Here is an 18099-nt window from a genome sequence, read left to right on the forward strand (position 1 = left end):
AATCGTTAATTTCATACCGCTACAGTTTATATTTATTATATCTGTATAGTTGGTATTTCATAAACTTCTTAACCCGGTAACGCCTGAATTAAAAATTTCATCCCAACTTTTTCGTAATACTCAATTTTAAAATCCGATTGATTAGATGCAACTTTAATACTTTTAGCACTAACAGTCTTGAAGATACAGCCTGGTACAATGTGGTACCGCTACGCCCTTAAGGGGACAAAAATCGAAATTAAATAGGCGTTAGTTATTTCATATTTTAATGCCAGAAACGTTTAAAAAATTCTATTTTGCACAATAAATTATCAAAATTACTCAAAAATGTCGAATCTTGCTTAAAAAAAGCAAACTTTTCTGTAAAACGTAATTATGAATATGCTTATTAGTTTAAAACTCTCAAAATCCCAAACAAATTACAATAAATAACAAAAAAAGTTCGTTTAGAATTGCACTACCAGCTGGTACCATATGGTACCCCTAGGCGTTAACAGGTTAACAGAAAGAGGCATGTTTGATATAGTAAGGTAAGGAGAGGGCTTTTATTTTATTTGGTTAATTTCAAATGGGAACTGATTAAAAAAATAAATCCAGAGGCCTATTAACCAAACTATTATTGATGTCCTTTACTATTATTACTATAAACTACTATTGATGTATTTTATTTGGTTAATTTCAAGTGGGAACTGATTAAAAAAATAAATCCAGAGGCCTATTAACCAAACTATTATTGATGTCCTTTTATAATTCATTCAAATTCAGCTGCACATGCAGTGTTCTTATATTTTACACAAACAGCTCTATGCGTGGTATGCAATTTTAAATTCTTTGTATTTGAATGAATGAATTAACCAGTTGATGCATTTTTATGCATTCATTCAATTAGCTAAGGAAGTAGAAAATCACTATGTGATTCCAATTTTCTCTAATCAGCTAGCAAGTAGGACTGGGGTCAATGTTTTTTGATCTGAAAGACAATCATTATTATATAAATTACTGCCATTTATCCACCTTTTTCCATACATATTGATAATAAAATGAATGACATTAATTATTGGACATTCTTGTTCAGAGTACATATATATATTTATGAGTACATATTAGAATATAAGAGAAATAATTCTCTTGCTATGAATTAAGTTAAACCTATGACTCTGATTTCCTCATTTCAGATGCCCATGTAGTGGTACTGTATGTCTCATTTGCCCTTGGAATCTTCCTAGCCTTCACCACCACATTAGCTTGTGTTACATACAGGTATATACATTGAAGTTTATTTTTCTTAATAACTATGCTGTGCACCCATTCATTTATTTGTAAATATGTATTTATGATATGTTAAAGTTAACAATTCCTCTCAGAGCTTATTAATGTGAATATTAATAAAAATTTGCCAATTTTGGCAATTAATGGCATGTAAATAGGTATTAGGGTAAATTATTTGAAATGTATTATGTACGAGGGTTGTCGAGAAAGTAACAGAGGTTTTATCATGGCACGGCAGTGGGTGGGACTAGCACCGCTATCTTGGCATCATAGTGTTCCTACATTTTGTACGCAACCAGCCGGGGCATGCATGTTATGCCTATCGTACTTTGTGGAGTGGAGTATCAAAATGAGTGCTGGAACTGAAAATCCCACCAGTTTTCTAGAGCAAGCTGTGATAAGGTTTTTAAGTATACCAGGACTAGCCACGGTGATAACTTTACGGGAGTCACCCGCAATGCACAAATGTGCGAAAAATCCACAGAGGAAAAATCATTCGCCTTGACCAGGATTCGAACCCGGATCCCTTGATTTCCAGCTGAGTGCTTTAGCTAGTTAAGCTACCGACGCATCATTCTCCCCTGTGGAAAATTTGTGGACTATACCGGACAAGGTGGTATGGACTGCTGAGCATATTATGCGACTAGCAGTCCAAGTCGTGCGCACAGCACCACAGCCGGAGAGCAAAGCCCTGAGAATGATTTTTCCTCTGTGGATTTTTTGCACAACTGTGATAAGGTTTTTGTAGGCGAAAAATCCCAAGCCAATTGAAATTTATCGCCAGGCTAGTGATGAAATGAACACGTGCAATAAAAAACAAGCATTGAGGAAAAGTCAGAAAGAAAGTTTTGTTTATCCACGAAAACTATCCTCCATACACGGCCAATCAAACCCAAGAGCTCTTGGATGGTTTTGGATTGGAATTTTTCGATCATCCACCCAACAGCCCGGATTTGGCTCTGAGGGACTACCACCTGTTCCTACCGATGAAGACGTGTCTCGCTACGCAACAGTATGACACTGATGCTGAACTGCATGCCGGTGTACCTAAACCTGTGATTGAACTGGCAGGCGGCAGATTTCTATGGAGAGGTTATTGAAAACCATTGTACCATATCCTGATAAATGCCTTAATTTAAATGGCAATTATGGATAAAAACAGTCAAAGAGTTTGACTTCAACATTTGTGTGATAAAAATTGTTATTTTCACTCCATTTATTTTTCATTTCAAAATTTCTGTTACTTTCTAGACAGCCCTCGTAAAATGATTCATCTTCGACCCTCTTTAAATTTGCCAACTCTTAGTAAATATTTTATAGCTGTTTCAGACGAACGTATTTCTAAAATGAAAAAAATCTTAGCCCAATAACATCTGTAGTTCACAGTTACTTTTATTATATGCATAATGATCTGTACATAAAATTCTTATAAATTTCATTTTAGGCATCTCCGTGTTGCTGCTGATTTAAATAATATGGCATGGAGGGTTAAGAGAGAGGAGGTTCAATGGGAAATAGGTCGGCCTTTTTCATCTCGCTTGGGTCTTACGCAGCAGCCGACTCACCAGACCAAAACTTTAGAGCTTGATCCCCTTAATACCTATGTAAGTAATACTGCTTACACATGATTAATTTGAACCATGCTCTTCATTTGGGAAGAGTAATTTATTCATTTAGGAGGGGGCCAAGGAACTAAGGAACCTTGCCCCAACCTCCACATCTTTCTACAATACCAGAGTTCAACAAATCAACTATGTACTCACTTTAAATAGACCACTTTAATAAGTAATTTATACAAAATTATTTAAATATGTATTCAAAAGTAAAAAAGTTTATGAAAATAATCGTAAGCTAACTAACTTTGAGTTTAGTCCATCACACTCAATATTTTTGGGAATGCTGAACAAATATTGGTAATTACTTATGCCCCTAAAGCACCCTCCCTAGTTATGTATTTGCCTGCTGGGGAAGTCACATTGACATAGCAGAAGTTAAGGGTAGATGATGTCCTGGCCTCATTTAAAATTTCTGTGGGCACAGTTGCACTAAGGTGATTAAATTCATGTGGCTAAACTTGATGCAAAGACCTAAGAGAATGGCTACTTCATGACTTATATTTTTCATTTTGAGTGACTCCTTTTGATTATAATTTAAATCCTGGGTTAGTTAATTATTCTGTTTCAAGTCTGCCCAGATTTAGTCGAGTGATATGAGATTGCAAACTTTTTCATCTTGAGAAGGTATGTTATACTATAAGTCATGAATATAAATTAGCAAATAAATATAAAGAACACCACTTAAGTCGAAAAATGCTGGAATTTTTTTATAATAATAGTTAGCAACAAATTTTCATGCATTAGACTGTTATGTTCAAGTTTTATTTGCTTCATGAATTTATGAAGGTTCAAAATATTCTTTACTTGCAACAACATCAATAACCACTCAACCTGGAAGATATTTGTGTGTAATCCTGAATAGCAGATGATTTTTTTCTTCCTTTTAAACTTGATCATTCAGAGAGATAAATGCACATCTTTGCAATTTTGGAAACCCAGTCTGGGCGTGCATTTTTGTCGATAGAGTTGAATGCTTAAATATTTTATTATTCTTGTAATGATCAGGGAAATCTGTCAATGCGCCATATCCAATGACATTAAAATCACAAAAATATTCTTGAGAGAGGTTATGAATTTTCAAGTATTTTGCAGCGTGTATTACTATACCAAATTTCTGTTCTTTTTGCCTGAAATTTAGTCTTAAAAAAATAAAATTGTAATAATTCAGTTTCAGGAGCTTGCGTTGGATCGTAACCGCCCTCACTGCAGCTCTATATCATCAAGTCAATCTATGATGCCTGGAAAAGTTTTTACTACCGTTGGCATTCACAAGGTGAGAAAGCTGATTCATGAGCACAAGAGAGAACTGAAATTGTGGCCATTTAATACAAATGCCATTATCCAATGAATTCATTATTAAATCCCTTGTTTACAATCCATCATTTAACATCATTTGCACATTATATTAATTGAATTGGTCCTCTTCTTTGAAATTTGATCTTCTTGCTTTCTTTTTATCCTAGAAAATTTATCAGGAATTATTTGCTCGGTCCAAATAGGATCCTTCCTTCTTTTGGTCTCAAAAAAAACTTTGTAGAACTCTAAAAATTGTGTCCACATTTAATATATTGGGTAATGATAAAATACATGTTTTAGCTTAATGATATGCATCAGTATTCTTGTTCATTACCATATCTTTGCTTACACCAATAAAGTTATCTTTTTTTCAACAGGGTTCAAGAGTGGCCATCAAAAAAGTTATGAAGAAAAAAGTTGATGTCAATAAAAAACTTCTGTGGGAGATCAAGCAGGTTAGAAGTAAAATTATAATTTAAATTATTTTTCTCTGGGATGCAAATAAAATTTATTACATGCTTTTGTAAGTACTATTTCACATTATATTTATTCCAATTTTCTGACAAAACAGGAAAAATTTGATGTGGAACTGCTCAACATGGAAAGTTTTTTTGCATGTGAAGGTGCTTAACAGAATAAAGGCTGGCAGTACTTAATATATAATTTATTATCTAACTGCAATTTGTTGAATACCTTCCTTGTATTACATACACCTGATATTTTTCCTAAAATTTATATTTTATTAAATTTGTATGCATAAATTACTCTAAATAATTTTCCCCACAGGTGAGAGATGTAACCCATGAGAATACAGTTCGCTTTATTGGGGCATGCGTTGATCCTCCAACAATACTTATTTTGAGTGAATATTGCCATAGAGGGTCACTGAGGGATGTTTTAGGCAATGATCACATACATCTGGATTGGAATTTCAGGATGTCTCTTATCCATGATATCCTCAAGGTAAATCAAATGTCATTTGAGTCAATGTTGTTCTTAACACTTATATTTTTTTAATCCTGAAGCATATCATTAACCATGCTATTTCACTTGAGTCTTGTTTAAAAATTCCTCTTAAAGTAAAATGAGTAATTTGCTCCAAAAACTCATTATTATGATTATTTTAACGTAATATTCATTTATGATCACATGCTTACACTCTGGATATTTTACCGTGAGTGACTAAGAGACATAGGAAAGAACTTTAAACAGGTTGCTTGTATATTTGATAGATTTTTGATGAGTACACTGGAAGGACCTGCACTGGACTTTAATTGTAAACTTATGCCGACTGAAAAATGTAAATGTGATTTTCATCTAAATGCCTAATGTTCTTTGTTTCATTTCCTATACATTTATGTTCTTTGTTTGTTTAGGGCATGTCATATCTCCACTCTAGTGAAGTCGGTGCCCATGGAAAGCTCAGGTCTGGTAACTGTCTCATTGACAGCCGCTTTGTTCTTAAGATATCAGACTTTGGTTTGAGAACTCTTACCACTCCATCACCTCCATACCCACCAAGAGATGCTGCATTTTACACAAGTACGTTATTTGTAATAGTTCAGAAAATCCTTTCTTCAATACCTACCAAGAGTATGTACATCATTATAAGTTTTTAATAGCAATGATTCATATATTTTCCATGGCACAACTGGAATCTATCTACTTACTTATATTTTCTGCCTAGGTTTAAGTATTTCAAAGATATTTTTTCACATGGATTGAGGATAATAGTTTTATTATGCCTCTTTAAACTGATTAGAGTTGGTTTAAAATGGTTAAGCAATGATTGCATTCTTCAGCTAGAAAATCATTCATACTGTTTTCATGTAAAGATAAAAGGACTAGTGATTAACGTCTTAGGAAATTGTAATAGCCCACCGTGGTACTTTTAGCCAAGTAGTGAATAACCATTAATTGGTGTGAAAAAAGGCTAAAAACTATATTTTATACTGGCTTCAGTATATGGTGGATCCATTCGACTAATTTATCTCCATTTTCTTTCCACTCAGAATTATTATGGGTTGCTCCTGAGCTATTGACTGAAACATTAATGAACCCTGCTGGCATTCCCCCGGCTACTCAGAAGGGAGATGTGTACAGTTTTGCCATAATTTTGGAGGAAATTTTAGTTCGTGGCGGTCCATTTGAAGTTGCTAGTCATACTTTAACTGCACAAGGTGAGCAATATAATACTGATTTCATCCATTAAGTACATATTGATGAGTTTTTCACTTAAATGTTTCATAACTATCCGGTCACTAATATTCAATTACTTTTAGGAATACCATTCTATATACAGCAATATTCTAGATTAAATGCCATTTTAAAATGATTTTGGTGTGGGCATTTGATTTCCAAAAATATGTTTAGCATCTATAGAACACCAAATTGTGTTGTCGTTAATTGATAAATAAAATGCCTTTTTTTGGTATATAATATGGTGTCAATGTCAATATGAGATAAAGACTTATGTACTGTTGAGATGTGTCTGCATATAAGGCACTCAAACCATGATTTGTAGGTAAATAACCAAAATTCAGTTTGACTGAGGGGGAATTTTTTAAAATTCAAATTTTGATATTTTAAGTAAAAATGGATATGATATGGATGGATATAGTATGAATATTTCTCCATATGCATGGAAAAGTTTTTATTTTGAAATTACCACCATGGAACTAACCACAAACGATGGTTTCAGTAACTATTCTTATAGGTTATTAAAAAATCTAGACTTCAAGCCTCAATATCAATGTGTCTTCATTTCATAAAGTAATTGAAATGATTCCTGTTTACATGCCCCTATAGTTGTTTTCTCAATGTTATATGTTTTCCACAACATATGGAAGAACAGAAATTGTGGAGCAAGTCTCACAACGGAGCAACCCTCCATTTCGTCCCACTGTTGTTCTCGGAGTTATGGGTGGAGACAGAGGAGCCTCAAGAGGAAGTATAAGTGATGGATGTCAGGATGAGCAAATGCTTCATGAACTGATGGAACGTTGCTGGTCAGATACACCTGAGGAGAGACCAACCTTTGAAGGGATTCGCTCAGTTGTGGTGAAAAGACTTATGAAGTGAGTCGAGATATTAAGCACAAAAATACATTTGCTTGAGGTATCTGGTCCAAGTAATTGTGCCTGTTAAAATAAGTGGAAGACAAGAGTAACAATGGCATATTATTTTTAAATTTTAATTTTCTGTGTAGCTGTTGGAAGTGTTCATGTATGGTATGTAATGGCTAGTATAGGAGCTACCAGAGCCATTGATAGAATCGTTGTTTTCTTTTATTATTTTTGCAATTGATTTAGATGTATGACCTCTATTGCATAAAAAACTTTAATAAATTCCACTGTTCAATCATCATAGGGGAAAGATAATAGAAATTCACCATCATAGCCACAGAAGTGAGAATAACTTTGATGTGAGGGTAAATAAGAGGAAGGGACTGAAATGTATTCCTTAGTAAATTAATTCTATATAATGTATTGAATACTTTCCAATTACCCAGAATTTAATTCTGCATTTATCTTCTTTTTTTTATAATGATCATACCATTCTAGTCATCGCTGTTCTCGAGTAGATATTCAAAAGAATCAAATCAATTTTTCAGTGGTCAATTACCATGAAAGATAACATTGACAACTATTTTTTCTGTTATCAGGATAGCAGACTGTGTTTGAGTCAATGTCTCTCTGTATCTTCATGGTGTAAATCCTCAATATGCTCTGTGTAATTAAATCACAAAACTGTAAATGAAACTACATAAATATCAACTTTGGGGGTTGAACTGATCTGCAATTTTCACTTTCTATTGCTTTAGAAGTCACTGTGAGAATCTCATGGATGATTTACTCAGACGGATGGAACAATATGCCACCAATTTAGAGGCCCTTGTTGGTGAAAAAACTGAGCAGCTCAGTCAGGAGAAACGAAGGTCTGAAGAACTCTTATATCAAGTAGGTAATGGGTTTACTCATATGGTGATATCTAATGCACACTTATTTTATGGCTTCAGTCACTCAATTATAAACATTTATTTTATCACCTGGAAAATTGCAAATCTACGAGTATAGAAAATATAAAAATTGAGACAATATATTTAGATCTTTTCACTTAGAAATGCTCCACTTTTACCAAAAAAAGTTGCCAGTTTTCCTTTCCTTTAATTCAATTCTATCTCCTGCACAACCTGTATTTTTCAGGCTAGACATAGTCATATTCACTGTGTATGGTATACTTTTTGCATTAGGCTTTGCACATAGATTTATTTTGTTGTTATTCATTCTGTGTATATGAATATAATACTGCCCATTATTTGTAAAAGTACATATACTCATAATTTAGGGCAGAAATTGACATCAAATTGAAGAAGCACAATTAAAAAGCTTTGTGCAGTGAGTCTGTGTCTGCTTAGTCCTTTTTCAGTTTTGTCACAATTTATCCTACTTTTAAAATACCTACTTGCTTTTAGTGAAATGCAGTCAATGTTTTGGTGCAAAATTCTCACAGAAGATACAAGATAGCCAACTATGCACTTTATCTTATTTTTTAGTTTTACTTAGGTTGCTTAGGTACCTCTACTAATTTTGAAGAAAATACATGAGCAAAAAGAGAAAAAAATTTTCTTCTCATGTACATACTTGATTGATAAATAAGGTACAAAACCACATTCCCATCAGGGACTTAGCCAGGGAGGGAAGGGACTTTGGGGTCATAAGCCCGTCATACTATTGCTTCCCCTTGTGGCAACTGCCCACAATACATCTGCTAAGGAGCCAATCAGCCCAGGAGCACCTCTCCTTTGACACTTCATTTTTTGATGCAGTTACTATTTGTCTGCCTCCAAATCACCATGAAGAAACATATCTAATGCCAGCCCAGAAGTTGAAATTTTTTTTTTAAATCAGGTGGATTTCAGGAACAAATGCCTAGAATTGCAAACCTTCTATTTCCAATCACTCCTGAAGACGCCTTGGTCCTTAAGAATGGTCAAGGAAATTCATATCCTGACCCATTAAAAGTAATTTCAGTTTTTCTCAGCAGTGGTGCATTCAGAGAGGAGGAAAGGGCAACCTCCCTTGCAGGGTTAGCAATTGTAGCCAGGGAGGGCCACTTGGGTGCCACCTACCGGGACAACTTGAATTGCATGCATTTTACAATTGTATTCGTTATCCCCCCTCAGTAACGTATACTTATACATATGCCCAACCTCATAACCTGTCTGGCCCCTCTGGCCAATAATCCTGGCCCTATTTATTCCCTTGCTGTGAGAAAAAGTATGTATTTTGGTGAGGCTAAAGTCTGTGTGGTATGTATCATGGTTCAGCCGACACGAAACTTTTGCGAAGTGCTACAAATATGTTCCATTCATACTTTGAAGGTATATTGTCCGTAATGGACTTAATATAAAACTGAATCACGTGAAATTTTGCGTGCTCTCTTGGTGTAGGAGCTGAGTTATTGCTATTTAAAAATTAATGGTAGGCAACCAGCACAGCACATGGGGTCACCTTGCTTACTGCTGGTTTCCAACTAAATTAGCAGCATTATATGCTAATATGAGCTGTGCAAATTGCCTACCATTGATTTTTAAACTGCAATAACACGGCTTGTTGGCCATGAGGGCATGGGAGATTACACACGGTTCAGTTTTCCATTAAGGAAAGTACTCTACAAGGTATGAATGAAATCCATAAGTAACACTCTGCAAAGGTTCCTTGTGAGACCCAGTTATGAGCTTTTTGAGTTGCATAGTGGGTCATAATGGTCATTGAAACTAATTTTTCTACACCCTAATTGAGGACTATCCTCAGGGCAGAGACAATTGTCTTGGATGTTTCAGTTCTTTCATGAGGACAAAACTTGAATAGTAGCTAATTATTATGTTGGCTACAATGAACTCTGTGGCCTGGAGTATCTACCATTTGCTCCCACAAAAGGTATGCCTTGGTCTACCTCTAGTCCTATAATGATCTTATCAGATTTTCTTCAGGAATATTGATTTCTTCATTTGTCTTGCATTGTAGGGAGCAAGGCCACTCCATCCCACAGTTAATGGCCATTACACCTTTTACTTGATGACTAAATTTCGTTTCAGGTACTTCCAAGGCAAGTGGCAGAGCAGTTAATGGCAGGACAGGTTGTAAGGCCTGAACAGTTTGAATGTGTGACTGTTTACTTCAGTGATATTGTTGGTTTCACGGCCTTATGTGCTCAAAGCACTCCAATGCAGGTAAATTTGCTGCATTATCATTCCTACTGCATGATTTTCTGTGGATTCAAGTGGATAATTTTCTGTACCACTCACACCACAGGGGATTTTCCAGAATATTTCATTTTGATCCCCAATATCCCAGGTCCAAGAGAAATTACAAATAATTATGGAATATTGTAAAATATTCTCTAATGCTGTTGTCTACTTACTTGAGAAATTGGGAATCACATTAAACAGTGTTTAAATATTATTATCGAATCAAATGTTTAGATTAAGTCTTATTAGTTATACCATATAGTAAACATTTCCATTCCCGACTCCCAAAAGTATCCCATGCATAAAATGGAATAAAGGATTTTTGTAAGTTCCAAGAATAATCTCAATCTTCACGGAATATCTTTGGGATACTCATGGGATAACCCTAGAGTATTTTATGGGGATATTCCTGGAATATCCTTTATGTTGGATGTATGCTATACTCCAGGAATATCCCTATAGGATATTCTGAAAAGATCGAGAATACTCTCAGTGAAGCTAAAGCTAAATATGTGATATAATTCCAGATTTAACGTCCAATGCCAATTAAATAATCTTTACTTCAATTTTACAGGTAGTGGACTTTCTTAATGATCTCTACAGCACTTTTGACAGAATTATAGGTTTTTATGATGTATACAAGGTAAGTTTCAAGTGAATTGTGTATTTTTATTAATAAAGCATGGTATCCAGGGGCCCAAGTTTTCTATTCTCAGCTATCAATTAAAGTGTATCCTAAGAGAGATAATTTATTGTTTGAATTAAATATTCAAAGTCTCTGCCATTGCTGGGATCAAATCACTTCATCGTCAGAGAGGGCATTAAGCCATGGTCTCTTTTGCACCTTTCCTTAAGAGCATGCTAATACTCGATGATAGGTTTCTCTCCATTCTTCTTAAAACTTAAACTTAAAACATGTGAATTGCATATTTTGTAAGATGCCTGACCCATAGGCATCACTAGACTAGAGAACCCTTCGAAATGAAATTTATCTCAGTCTTTAGGGATGGTCAGCAGCCCAACCTTCAGTGATATACATTCCAGATAGCACAAAGTAAGAGAGTTTTCCATTTCTTATAGTTTTCTTACAGAAAAAATTGATAAGCAGCTTATATCGTAAGCTAAGGGGCTTATATAAGGCAAGGGTAAGATTTTAGGGAAGAATAGATAAGAATGCCATCAAATATCCATAGATAACGTAAGTCGCTTCTGTTGGAGCACCAAAGGCGGCTGAACAGCATATTACATGTGCTACACTGCACATCCCGACATGAATTTAAAGCCTACCAGTGAAATTCAGCGAGTCTTTTTATAAGAGCTTAACTACTGATAACAGATTTTGCCATAAATAGAAAAAATTAACAACTGCAAGCGACTGGCTGGTGAAGATACAAAACATAATACAAGTACTTTATCCTTGTGGCAGAAAAAAAAACACCTGGGAAATCCAAACTTCACCTATGCATCCGCAGCTCTATATGATAACCATTACACTACGGCAACTGATAAGTGCAGGAGGGGTAGTTACCACTTTAAAAGCCAATTATGTATATAGAAAAACTTATCTTGCGTATGCATGAAAAAACTGAAATTATTGAAGGTCCACACAATCTAACTATGAATTTTAATTTATGGTCTGATAACCCGATGAATACAGTATGTATATATTAGAGATTCCTTCCAGCATTTTTATAATATTCTACGTCGCTATTCTTGTGAAATTATGTGTTTTTCTTACGACTGTTGTTTCGCCATTATTTTATAAATGTGAATGATTTTCAAATTATGGCCGTATGATGTTATTTCTACTCATACTATAGAAGCGCCAAGAATGGAAAAATTATTCTAACGCATAAATCCCTTAATGAATACTCTAAAAAGATGAAACAAAAACAATATCTATGGAAGTGCTGAAAGTTTGGCATCCATTTTGTCATTACTCTGGATGTTTGTCAGCCTGGCCGTAAGAAACCCATCGCAAGCTTGCTTTATAAGTGCTTTCCTTATTTCTTCCTTTCACCTTATCTCAATGACTTATAATGTGCTAGCTGGGATGGTTATGTAATTGTTTGAATCACGTTGGAACACTAACAAAAGTATTTGAAGGAAATAATCATACTAGGGATGCTCACCCCTCCCCCGACCATGTTTTACATTTTCTCTTGTTATCATCAGTTACAAATGGGTAACGCAAGTGGCAGAGCACTTCATTTAATAAAATTGAATAAATATGCTACATTTATTTATTAATATTTCATCTTTTACCTGAGGTGGAGACCATTGGTGATGCTTACATGGTGGTATCTGGTTTGCCTTCTCGAAATGGAGATGCCCACGCAAAAGAAATTGCACTGATGGCATTAGCTATACTTGATGCTGTCTCATCTTTCAACATTCGGCATAGACCAGATGACCAGTTGAGAATCAGAATTGGAGTGCATTCTGGTGAGGTTAAAAATCATCTTTTCTGAGAATATGGTCATCTAATGAAGCTAATTGTATTTAAAAGGGAGTAGACAGGTAAACTGACTCTTTTTGAGGGATATTTCTATTTCTCATGAGTACCTTTTATCTCTTTCAAGGATATAAAATTAAGTTACTAAAAATTTATTTTCATATCTTGCGCACGTATTCATATCATCATATTGCACACGTCATTCACACCTCTTTATATTATAGGTCCTGTGTGTGCTGGTGTAGTTGGTGTAAAAATGCCGCATTACTGTTTATTTGGCGATACAGTCAACACAGCTTCCCGCTTGGAATCTACAGGCGAACGTAAGTTAACAACGTGATGATAAATATTGAAATTCATTTTGGAAATTATGAAGATGCTTATGGTAACACATATCAGCAAATAATGGTATGATAATAGTTTGGAACAAGTTTTCCAAATGATATTTTTTGAAAACATGTATTACCATTTTAAATGCGTATCTGTCAAAACTTACATGGAGATGAAACCTTTCATGCCCATTTGTCAGCTATAGCAACACAATTTTCGGAGGCAAACAAACCAATGTCTACTATAGCCAAAGAGGTTTTTCCTACTTCAAAGAACAAACATCCGATCCATGTGACAGTGCTGATGGGAAGAGACCTCATCCCACACAATAAACTCGGGCATGACATATGCCTCACAACCCAGCTCACCAGTAAGGGACTTAGGTCTGCTTTTTGGGACCTGTACTCAGCTCTTTGACAAATTTAGCAAAATTTTGCACAATAAATTAATAGGTTCTATTAGTATTATCAATTTTCTTATGCAAAAATACTTCATGCCTAAATGAAGCTATAAAACATGGAATGGAACAATATAGTTTACACCGACACCCTACAATTTTCAATCAAAATTTCAGAGCTAAAATTGAAGGATTGCTACATTGAGGGAAATAATTAGGTACATACTTAAACATCAAAAAATTTGTTTATCAATTCATATTAAAGGTAAAAATTTACACAGAACACAAAGATACTATTTTTATACTAAAATCACTGATACGTATAGCAAATGTTTGTTTAAATGAAACTATTTACCCATTTTTGGATATAAAACTGCTTCCCTTACCTTGTTATTTATGTATGTATTTCTGACTATCACAAGGGAGAAAAGGACGTGAGTCATTTAGATGTAAACTCTGTATTTCACCATCACCACACAAGAACAAAAAAATGACATGATTACTATGTGCACACCAAAATTACAAAAATGGGCCTGAAGAAATGGGCATCAAATTGTTTGATAGATTACCCCCTTAGGCGTAAGAAATCAAAAAAACCAGTCTTGAATCAAAGTTGACAATATTCCTTCATAGTGAGCCGTTTTTCTCCATTGAGGAATACCTCAACGATTCTGTGACTACACAAAAGTTAATTTAGTTTGTTTAGTTTTCATGTACATATATGTTTGACATACCCAATAATTTGTTCTTCTCTATGAAGCAGATCTTTGGGCGAATAAAGTTTATTTTTAATTATTATTATTATAAATGCATTAGGTTTGCAGCCTTTTAATTCTGCAAAATAGCTGCTAATCCTTTGATGGGTTAATACATGGGGAAGGGCTTGGCATCCAGCTGAGTTGAATCCTTAGAATTGGTGATGGGTATACCCCCATGATTCTAATTCTCCAGAGAGCTCCGTACAGAGAAGTACATAATAATGTTCCTAAGGTGCCCATTCCTGAAAAAGCATTTGCCTAGGCAGTGCTCTGGTGTGAAAGGGTTAGTACCATGGTTGGGTAGCCTATAGGTATGGAGTTACTGCTAACTAGTACCTCTGAGAAATTGTCCTCTCTATGGATGTAGAGATCAGCACACATTGTCCTTTTGAACTGCTCCCATCAGGAAGCTTTTGATAGTTAAGAGTAGATACGTAATTATTTCAATGTCAGCATCTACATTTTAACTATCCTTTGTGAAAGCCTTAATAACATTGACTTTCTTTACTTTCATACCAACAGCCTTAAGGATACATGTCAGCGGAGCCAACCGTTCGATATTGGAGAAGTTGGGAACATTCCAATTGGAAGAGAGGGGCGAAGTCGAGTTGAAAGGAAAGGGAAAAGTAACAACGCATTGGTTACTGGGATGTATAGAGCCAGACCCCAAACAACAACCATTATTTTCTACAGACCCTAACCCTATACCTATTTCACCCCCAGCAAGCGGAGGATCAATTGCCAACAATTCATCCCTTCTCCCTCCCTCTGGCTCCGCTTTGGCACCCTCAATGGCATCTTCATCCCCGATCTCTTCCACTCCTCCACATAATGCTGAGGCACCACTTTACCCACTTCTCATTCCAGCTGGAAAGGTAATGATCACCAAAATCTGCTTGATATGGTACTGTAGAGTCATACTATCTTTTTGTTGTATTCACCTTGTTAAATTCATTTTTTCAAAGAATTAAGCAAGATGTGCCAGAAACTAAAAACTGATTAGAGCCTCAAAAATATCTCAAGCTCAGTAGTAGTAGTATCTAACTATGAATCTTTTCATCCCCCAAATCTAAAAAACAGCAAACCTTCAGCAATAGCATTTTCTGGTTTTCAATAAACATTCTTTCAAGTACCCCTTTCCACTATATAAAAGAGTACTTTAAATTTTTAAGTAAATTCATAACATTTTCGCAGTTGTCACCTGCCTGGCATGGGCATTGGTTTCTACCTCGTTTACATACTTTTGGTGGTCTGGGAGTTTTTATCAGTAGGGTCAGGGTCTCACCATAGCATAAAATTTGCTGTTAAAAAATTGATTAAAAAAGCATGTATTAATTTTGGTGAGCCGATATACTTCTATTGGTTGATCATGAAAGCTATCGATTTTCAGGAAGCACTGGCAAACTTTAATGAAGAGGATTGACATCCATGCCACAGCACCTCAAGAGTCTCATTAGCCAATCAGAGTGTAGCAAACAGACCCCCCACAACCTAAAAAAGGGACAGAAACCAATGACCAAACCTTTCACCTGAATATAATGGCAGAATACCCAGCAAAACTCAAGCCAACATATGGCATACCCACAAGCATTCAGAGAATAGCAACAAGCTTTCTTATTATGATGCATACCCGGACTTCACTAATGGCCTAATGCTGTCCATGGCAAGCCTATATAAAGTTAAATTATGGCTTTCAAAGTTAAAAAATAGTACTTGCTTAAAAAAACTTAAGGACTAAAATTATCAATGTTCCTTTTTCCCACCCCATCATGAGTAAACACAACAATATACATGTAACATTTTCATTGTCTACCATAGGTTGAATGAATTTTCTTCCTTTTATTTCAGAGGCCTTCGAATGACATTCCCGAATTCAGGGTTATAAGCTGTGATTCTTATGATGGAATGAATCCATTAATAAACCATGCCGAGACTCAAGTAATGGGATGATATATGAGGTGGTGATTGCAATCTTCAATCTATTTTTCTGCTTTTTCTTCGAGAGCACCTGAGCAGATTCTACTTGCCATAGATTGTATTGCATGCAAGTAGTGCCTGAATACAATGTAAAATGAGAAGCATCACAATTCTAGTTTCTTCAGAGAGCATTTTACATGGAGGCACTTGTTTTTCGTGTATCATTACATGAAAAGTTTTTCTGTGAAATACCTGTGCTAGGACAACAACAGGTAACCTGTTGGACATTGCAGTAGAGAGGCTTTAATTAGGCATTCTCTTAAATCCAAAAAAAATGGCAGTGTGCTAACCTTCAGTAACCTGTACCATTTCAGACTGATAAATGAAAAAAATATATTTATGATTTTCCAAAATATTGTAGTATCTCATTTCATTTTCTTCTCGGTGTTTGAAGGTATCATTACTGATGAAGCTCACCAACATTGAGGATTTTCTCTTTAATTTTTGGAGAAATTGTAAACCTGAAAATAATCCTCACACAATGTCAGAGATTGTGCAAGTAAAATAGTGACAAAAGTGTGGTGTAGTTATTCAACTGAGCAAAATGAAAGACTTGACCCAGAGTGAAAAGATTATCCAAGTATCTCACCTCCTATTCATATCATTGACAGCAAGATAAGCAACTACCAACATGACTAATACAGGTGTAAGCATCAAAACAAGTGGATATTATGGAGTGAATTACATATGTACACTTCTACTCTTAGTAATTCAAGTAAGATTTTTTTGTCGCATTAATGTTTTTATAATTCCATTCATACTTAGGAACTTCTGAATTCCCATAAAATTAGAGGGTCTTTTCCTTGAAGATAATGGTCACTGGATGTTTGGGTCACATCTTCAATTATGTACTTCCCCCAACTTAAAGAGATATTTTTTAAAACCACACAATGATAACTTCATCATCACAAAAGATGGACTTGCATGCGCAAGTACCATTGAAAACCCAGAACCCAATAAAAGAAACTCGGACAATTGGAAGGTATTAAGGCAAGATTTTACATTGACAGGGTCAGTTACTCCTCATTTTCACTCAGGGCCTTAGGACTAGTCCCAGGTTTAATGATTCTAACCCAGTACATTCTAAATGAATATTCTGCAGCCTGTAAAGAAAGCCATTACGTCCTAAAACTGATATGAAATCGTTGCTTTTCTTCCAAAGTTGTCCTGCAGTTTCCAAATACAGCTAATTTTGCTTTTAAGAACTGAATTAACATTAGGTATAACGAATACCTTATTTCTATAATTTTGAGCACCAGAACACATACCAACACATTTAATCCACATGATTTTCAAATATAAGCCCCCCTCAAAACTACCTATTTATAAAACTTTTAATAAAAGTTACAATGAGTTAAGTTTTACCAATTATTAAAAAAAACGACAAAATTTGTTGATGCAAACCAATTTTCCCTAAGAGGTTCCACAATACCGTTCCAGTGTGTGCTGGCCAAAATTAAGCAATGCGTACGATTGTGACACATGAATCTATAACTGCAGAAAGGCATCGTGTCCAAGTTGGACCATTTTTCCTTTCTTTAAAGATGTTGCTAAGTGCAAGACTCAACGTTTCCTAATAAAAGGAAACATGTCATGCTAATAAAACCGAGCGGATGTTTCTTTTTAGTAGGAAACGTTGAGTCTTGCATCTTAAACAACTTGAAGAAAAAAAGAAAAATCAACTGACTTGGACAATATGCTCGTTTATTAGTGATTCATGTGCGACCATAGTTTAGAGCATCATAGTT

At 35.1% G+C, this 18099-nt stretch overlaps 1 protein-coding gene across 2 annotated transcripts in view; it reads left to right on the top strand.

Moving 5' to 3' along the window:
- LOC124157364 (atrial natriuretic peptide receptor 1) overlaps nucleotides 1-16704 on the top strand; it is a 147331-nt gene extending 130627 nt beyond the window's left edge. For both annotated transcript variants that reach the window (XM_046532031.1, XM_046532032.1), the window contains exons 10-24: nucleotides 1176-1260; nucleotides 2714-2873; nucleotides 4054-4158; nucleotides 4559-4636; nucleotides 4968-5144; nucleotides 5558-5723; nucleotides 6194-6361; nucleotides 7036-7258; nucleotides 8005-8140; nucleotides 10282-10416; nucleotides 11009-11077; nucleotides 12705-12879; nucleotides 13114-13212; nucleotides 14897-15249; nucleotides 16223-16704. In XM_046532031.1, the coding sequence (XP_046387987.1) occupies nucleotides 1176-1260; nucleotides 2714-2873; nucleotides 4054-4158; nucleotides 4559-4636; nucleotides 4968-5144; nucleotides 5558-5723; nucleotides 6194-6361; nucleotides 7036-7258; nucleotides 8005-8140; nucleotides 10282-10416; nucleotides 11009-11077; nucleotides 12705-12879; nucleotides 13114-13212; nucleotides 14897-15249; nucleotides 16223-16324 (2231 nt within the window). In that variant the 3' untranslated portion in view covers nucleotides 16325-16704. The remainder of the gene's footprint in view (nucleotides 1-1175; nucleotides 1261-2713; nucleotides 2874-4053; nucleotides 4159-4558; nucleotides 4637-4967; nucleotides 5145-5557; nucleotides 5724-6193; nucleotides 6362-7035; nucleotides 7259-8004; nucleotides 8141-10281; nucleotides 10417-11008; nucleotides 11078-12704; nucleotides 12880-13113; nucleotides 13213-14896; nucleotides 15250-16222) is intronic.
- The last annotated feature ends 1395 nt before the right edge of the window (nucleotides 16705-18099 follow it).

Source organism: Ischnura elegans, chromosome 4, assembly GCF_921293095.1.
Source record: "Ischnura elegans chromosome 4, ioIscEleg1.1, whole genome shotgun sequence".
NCBI classification, from domain to species: domain Eukaryota; kingdom Metazoa; phylum Arthropoda; class Insecta; order Odonata; family Coenagrionidae; genus Ischnura; species Ischnura elegans.